This window comes from Camelina sativa, chromosome 14 (genome assembly GCF_030686135.1).
Source record: "Camelina sativa cultivar CO46 ecotype springtype chromosome 14, ASM3068613v1".
Lineage (NCBI taxonomy): Eukaryota > Viridiplantae > Streptophyta > Magnoliopsida > Brassicales > Brassicaceae > Camelina > Camelina sativa.
Genome location: NC_141893.1, coordinates 11,681,347 through 11,688,955, shown reverse-complemented (window position 1 = coordinate 11,688,955; position 7,609 = coordinate 11,681,347). Strand labels below are relative to the sequence as shown.

Sequence of the window (7,609 nt, the reverse complement as noted above, 5' to 3'; positions counted from 1 at the left end):
TGGAAATTAAACACATCATAATATTTCAGAGAGGGTGAAAAACAAACCCTAAATTAGATGTAAACAAAAACTATTTTGTCTAGTTGTCATTTTTTCTTGGTCTTTGTCCTAATTTACAACTTGCCAATTTTAATTAAAAAACATTGCCAAAATAAAAAAAAACAAACAAATTTATAAGAATGGAAATTGTCACAAGATGTTAATCATCGTCTGCTTCTTGGAACACCCTAACGAAAACAAATCATCTCCCCGAGATCTCTTCTTCTTGCCACCACCAAACTCCACTGCGACGTCGTTTGGATTACCAGTCGTCGCCACATTGAAAATGTTGACTCCGAAAAGCCTAACCACAGTCTGAACCGGACTAGACCGGACTTTCCAGTCGATAAACAATTGCCGGTCTGGTCCGGTAGATCTCTCGAAACAAACCACATCACCTGCTCGAAGATTCTTCTCTTTAACGAACCGGCTCCACCCCTTGGTCAACACGTAACTTTGACTGCTGTTCCAGTAACTGTAACGGAACCGCCACACTTTCCCTGTTCTGTCTTCCAAGTTAATCGACACACCTTTCGCCGGAGACGGACTCACCCCCGTCTCCGTCGTCATCGCCGGTAACGGAAAATGCTTCTCCGCGTGTTGTTTCGGTATCACCAACCGGTTCAGCTTCCCGACGTCGCTCGGCGTAACAGCCTTCTCGAACAAAACCTCACGCGCTCTCGAAACAGCGTCGTTCGATGACACCGCCGTCTCCGACCCACATCGGTTTCCGTTACCGTTAACAAATTTCCGTCTGCTCTGTTCGAGCTCGTCGGCGTAAGTGTGTTTCCTCAGCATGTCAACGATCTCGGCTTTGGAGTGCGCGTCAAGAAAAGCAGACTCGGCATCAGTCGTCGTCGGAGATTTGAAATTAGTGACGGCGTCGCGGCCGCGGAACCTCCTGGCGGCGATGTCGTAAGAAGTGGCGGCTTCTTCTTCCTCGTTGAACGTACCGAGCCAGACACGCTGGTGCTTCTCGTAAATCTGAGCGCCCCATCTGCCGTTAGGCTGAGGGACGACGCCTTTGTATTTGGAAGAAGGGAGCTTGCGTGACTCGGTCTCGACTCCGTTGTCTGAATCCAAAACGACGCTGCTTCCGCCGCTTCCCATTCTATAAAGACGCGTCGTCGTCGACGGAGGAGAAGAGAGTTTGTTCATCATCTCCTTCGGAGTAGAGATGGAGAGAGACTCTGACGTTGTACTACTGTCGTCTACAACACAGCTGTAATCCATTTTTATTTTTATTTTGTTCTTTGTCTAAGAGAGGAGATAAGAAAAATGGAGAAATGGGTTTGTGTTTATTTGCTTTATGAGGATATGGGGTTGGACTAGTATATATATATATATATATATACAAGGGAAGTGCATGTATCTGTTAATTTAATAGGATAAATGTTAAAATGTGGCTAGTAAAATGTATTTAGAGAAGAAGAAGAAAGGTTATAAAAAAAAAACAAAAGAGAAAAAGGGTGCAGAAGAAGAGTAGGGTCAAGTCTTGCAAGAATGGCAAAATTATGTTTTGTAGAGGAAGTTTCGTGGGAACTAGAGTCCAAAAACATATGGGTATTAGTGTTGTTTTGTTATATACTATTATTATTTCATTCGTACTAATTTTGGTACCTTTTAATTAGTCCTTTTGTTTCTTCTATTGTTATTTTTGGCTATAATTAGTTCTTTATACGGTAAATAATAACATACTATAGGGAGTCTATATCAAATGCATTGAGTAACATGAAGATTATAATATATATATATATATATATATATATATATATTAGAAATAAATAATCTGAAATTTTCACTAAGAGACAACAAAAAAATTACAACACTAGCAATGAGACTCTTGATGCGTTAAGCATGGGCTAAAGAAAGAACATATTTGACAATTCGTCCGATATTGTATATGTTTTTTTTTTTTTTTTTTTTAGAGAAAAGAAGTTTCCGAAAATCGAATGGTCCATACAACAATGAAGAATAGTAGCTAAGATAGATATGTAAATTATTGTAGTAGAGTTGACTCGTTGTGAGATAGAACAAAAATATGAGTAATGGGCGATGTGTAAAATAGCAAGCAAATGGGGATAGAATAGAGTGCCAAGTGGGAAAGGGGGTTCACATGAGATTTAGACCTTCCCCTCTTTTCTTGTTTTGTTTTGTTGTAATTATATATACATATCTATCTATCTCGTATTTATATTCCCACATCCCTTCCATATATGGTATTTGACGTGTCTCTTTTACATATTATGCAAAAAAAGTCTTTTGCTTTGGTTGGGGATTGTCATGATCGTTAGGTTGTTCTATCATCATATGTTTCCTACAAGTCCATAGTTTTGGTTTTTATCCTATAAGCACTTGTTTGTACGAAGAATCATAGTCTGTATTGTTGCCTTTCCAACACATTGTATTCTTTCTTCCTTTACACTCAATTTCTCAAATTTTAAAGTAACATAACTCAAAAAGGATATGTTTTTTCATCATGAAAGTGAGTTTTTTTTCAAAACATGTAGGAAAAGGATATTATATTTGGGATGTGTACATGTTTTTAGTCAATTGTTTACAAAATCATCTCTCCTACCTATTCTATCGAAGTTCGACTCCATTAAATCGTGTTACTCCGCATAGTAGAAATTGATTACGGATCTAGCCTTGTTGAGTCAATGATGACAATATATAACTCAGCTTAGGGAGCTAATTAGTGTCGACTGAATTACAAACATATCAAAAAAAAAAAAAAAACTTATATTATTTCATCGGACATATATAACTCAACTCTTCAAAACATGGATACACAGCTTCTTATGTGAATATCGTTCAAATAATTAATCATATCAATTACACAGTACTGACTACTGATACAACGTTCGAATACGCCAGCGAATCCAAGAGACTCACAATCTAGTTGACGACTAGAGTGTGACTAGTCCCTTCTTAGTTCTTACCTATGCATGAAGTTTGTTTCTTTAAGAATTAGTATATAATTTGAGAAATACATTCCTCTGTTTCTCTTTTGTTTCATTTATATACCCACACAATGAAATAAAATTATATTCCCACGTCATGAATTTCACAGCTGGCCTAGTTTGAATGCAGAACTTAAACGTCAACTATTTTTGGTTGTTTTGATCAGTTTTCACAAGCAATAATAATAACTAATGAGTTCAAATATAATTATTGCTCAATTATATGAACTGGAATTAAATATATTAAGGAGTATATCAAGAATAGGGACAAGAAGATCAGAAGAGGAGATAATAATACATTGTACATATGTGAAGGGGGAGATGAACCCATATCGATTCGTATTACCCCCAAAGCTATATTCTTGTACGGAGCAAGAGTACCTAATTTTTTTTCTCCACTTTTCTTGGTCCTACCTTTTTCGAATGTTTATCCATTTTGGTTGAAACAAAAGTAATACTTATCCTTTTTTCAAAGAGGTATATACATATTTGTTAAATAATATTTGCCATTTCCTCAAATAGATTATTCTATATAAAAGTCTTCTGTTGAAATAATATACTTATCTATCTTAATCAAAGGGTCATAGACTCATAGCTCACTAGTTATTATACTGAAAATTCAAGATTCAGAAATTCAAAGATAAATATATATATGAACGACATTAAAATGGTTAGCCTTTCAGTGATTTCATATTTTCGTGGATCTTTCATTTATCAATTAACAAAAAGCTGAAATGGACACAACCGCACAAGTATACATTTAAGTAAATATCTAGCTATATCACGTCTCCTTACATAATGCATGTAATCTGGTTAATGCCTTAATGGTTATCATCGACATCATTGACCTTCTTCTATCGAAAACTTTCAAACAGTTCCTACATATAGTAGGCTCTTTGCTTTTTTTTTTTTTTTTTTTTTTTTTTCTTTTTTAAATTTCCTCCTGATTTTTTCCTTATTTTTCGAAACATATATTTATCGTATTTAATTACGTTTATTTTATTAACAAAAAACGCAAACCAAACAATAATTTTGCGTTTGCCTAACTAAAGAATGTTGGCCTGTCTCAATCATCATGAAAAAACTTTATCACTTTTAGTGGGGAAAAAATGGAAGATAAATATACTCATGGGATTGAGTACGTGTAATTAACATACAAAAATTGCCACATAACATAGATTAGTTGAAATGGGTGGAGTTTTGGTGTAACTGGAAACGGTCGTTTAATTGAAGAATTGGGCCAGGGCCATGCAATGCAAGTGGGAAAGACAACTAGTGAGAGAGATATTATGTTTTGAAGGACGAAAAGGTCAGCAGCACTCAGCACCATCCTCATCATTTCTTCTATCTATCTGGACCCAAACTTTATCCTATTTTTAGTAATATTCCCATTCCATCTCAGCCGTTCATTTTGGATTCTTATCTTTCATCGCACAATTTTGGTATACAAATCACCATATATGGCATGCTCACAGATATATATCTGTCAAATAACAACATTATAGTATTTTTGTATTGGGGATAATCAGGTTGGCCTAACAAGTTAAACTTAAATCCAGTGGAGTCGTAATTTAATAACATGGCCTAACTTAGGCCACCTTACCAAAACTAATTAAGTAGTATTTAAATAAAATTAATGTGTGGCTCCCCACATTTTTAAAAAGTATAAATAAAAGAAGCGTGAAATTAAGCATGCGACTTATACAAGTATATACAGTACAATCAACTCACTGGAAACCTAATTTTTTTAAAAATCATAATTGCAAACCTAATTCATGTGATTACATTCATTCTCGAGCATCAGCTCCTTATGTTATGACATTGTATAATTCTTAATGTGATGTGTTTTGGCGGATTTCGGGGGAAAGTTTTTCAAAAATCAGTCGGCAAACTATTTGCAATTAGTGGCTATTATCATCTACAAGTTCAACTATCGAACTAATGAACCATTTAAATTTTGCATACACGCCTAATAAGTACTAAAGATGTTAGCCTCACCCTAATGAGAAATTTTACAAGAATATGTAGTTAACTTATATAGACTATCTCGATTTAGGTAATTTAAGTAACTACTATTTTTTTTGGTACAGTAAGTAATAAGAAGATAAAAGGACCAGACAGGACAAGAAGACCCTTTAAAAATGAAGACACTCCGTCAAGCTTTAAAGTATTTTATCTAGGCTGTCCTGAGATAGAATAGTAGTAGGTATTAAACTATTAATATTGATATTAATTTATAGAATAGTGGTGAGTAATTAACAAGTATATTTATGTAAAACAACACATGTGAGAATTTGAAAAAAGGAGCCTGCTTTTGTTGACCACTGAAAAAGGAACACTATCGAGAGAATCGTTAACCATTGGTGCGCTCCACGACGGCTACTGATCCGACCTGAATGCCACATTACTTAAACCCATTGGCTTTGCTCTCGTTGGTTTTTTATCCCGATCCGATCTTGTATTAATCATCGAGTGGAATCAATATGAAACCATATTGAAATACAACCAAAAAGAAAATGGTTTTTTTTTGCCAAGGTTAGATATCGTAAGTCAAATTGAAACATTGTATAATAACATGAACACATATATAATATATAGGTGCGATTGGAAAGAACAACGTTACGTAACATATATTTTCTTTATTCACATCTTCGCGTGGTTAAATAATCCAATATCACAGTAAATTGCCAACTTCTGTTTTACATCTACAGAAGTAACTATCAATAATATAATTTATCATTAGGGAAAATAGCCTTAGGTAGGTGAGAATGATAAACTCCTTTTTATGATAACAATACCTTTGAAACATGTTTGAATCAAATAACATGTTTTTTCTTTCTTTTTTAGTTTCGATAAAACTCTATAGAACTGCTGAAACCACACGATTTTTATCCAATGATCAAAATTATATATATTCATCGATTGGCTAATACGATCAAATATAAAATTTCTCGTCGACAAATAATAACGATTTAATTTACAATGTTTAAAACGAAAAAAAAATCATTTTAGTCAAACCATGCAAAAGTAGGAGTTTTGTTTACTTAATCATTTAACAATTTCATCAATAATAATGTAATTTCCACTTGTATGATGTACTACAAATCTAAAATTACATTAAACACACTAAACACATATAATATGATACCGCCGTTATAGGTTTGAACAAATATATTTTGTGGGAATTATGCGCTGCCATCTGCCGACACGGTACGCACAACCCAACATTTATAAAGTCAAATAAATTTATTTTAAACCAATTGGGGCTTGCTATTTTTACAAAAAAAGATTATTTAAGCAACTATGTAGTCTATCTCTTACGTCTGTTTAGCTCATAGATATTTTAGTTTCTTCTGATCTAGTTTATAAAGATAAGATTTGCTTTCTTTTTCCTGCTAGTTGCTCTCCTAGTTGCTCACTTTAAACCCTACAGATCGATGTATCTTTACACATTTACATGTAATGTGTATATACGAATCAATTTATATACAAAAGTGTATTCGTGGATACACACAACAAACACATATATATTCATATAATGTATATGATGTACATAGATAGAATAACTATAGAGTCTTATCACATATTAATTATGGCGAACAAGTAAAATTTTATTGACATGTACAGATTGACTTTTCTTGTGTCGATTTCGTAATCCTCTTCTGTATAAGTGCCAACGATCAGAACCATAATTAAAATTAGTAAACTTATGGAGTTGCTAAATGATGCATTAGTTTAGTGACTTAATCATGTGTGACAAATAGTTAAAACAAGCCGGTCCATATTAAGAGTTACGTAATACAATTATAAAAATGTAACCCGAAAGACCCGGAGACAATTTTAGCTTACGTACATCGAGGTCAACGAAGTCAATGGTTTTGGCAAATATATGAAGTCAATAGAGAATCGCCCAAATATATCTGTCCAGAGCTTCATTTGCATTTAAAATCCTTCGCATGGTTTAAATCTCAAATTTATGACACATCTGTTAGGAAAAAAATAAGAAGACAAAGTAGTACATATCAACATCATTGATTTATGTTCTTTACGTCCATTCAAAACTTGTTAACTCTTCTTTACGCTGTTTCCCTTACTCCAATGTAATTGCGTGGAGGAGATAAAACAGCGCAGAGCACCGCGGCTAATTAGTATATGTTCCATTTGAAAATCAACACTATAATACATTGTAGTTATGTGTCATTAATTTGAACGTATAAATAGAAGTTCAAATCACGTGAAAGATTACAAAGCGAAGACCATATCAAGTTGGTTGTAGACTTGTAGTAATTAAATACATATACTGTGTACGCATCCTCATATATATCCGGTCGTTGTGACTTATTATAGAGAAGACATTTCAATATATGCATATAAAACCTTTGAGTTATTCAAATAGCGTGGACGAATTGAATCCACAATGTATTTAAGCTTCTTTCTATAATTAAAGACTAGTCGTCGGAGCTCCAATGATAATATAATCCAGCATGAGAGAAAAGAGATTATTTTCATGGTAGTGTGAAGATATATTACGTGGCCTACCGTAAGAAAAAGTGTGTTCTTTCTTTATACTTTATTTATTTATTTATTTATTTTTTTGGTAAAATAAT

General features: G+C 33.7%; 1 protein-coding gene across 1 annotated transcript; it reads right to left on the bottom strand.

Annotated features, from left to right (window-relative positions):
- Positions 1-1,641, bottom strand: LOC104741249 (AP2/ERF and B3 domain-containing transcription repressor TEM1). The gene has a single exon (XM_087484521.1). The coding sequence runs from the start codon at positions 1,270-1,272 to the stop codon at positions 190-192; it is 1,083 nt and encodes a 360-aa protein (XP_087340647.1). The 5' UTR covers positions 1,273-1,641; the 3' UTR covers positions 1-189.
- Positions 1,642-7,609: the final 5,968 nt, after the last annotated feature.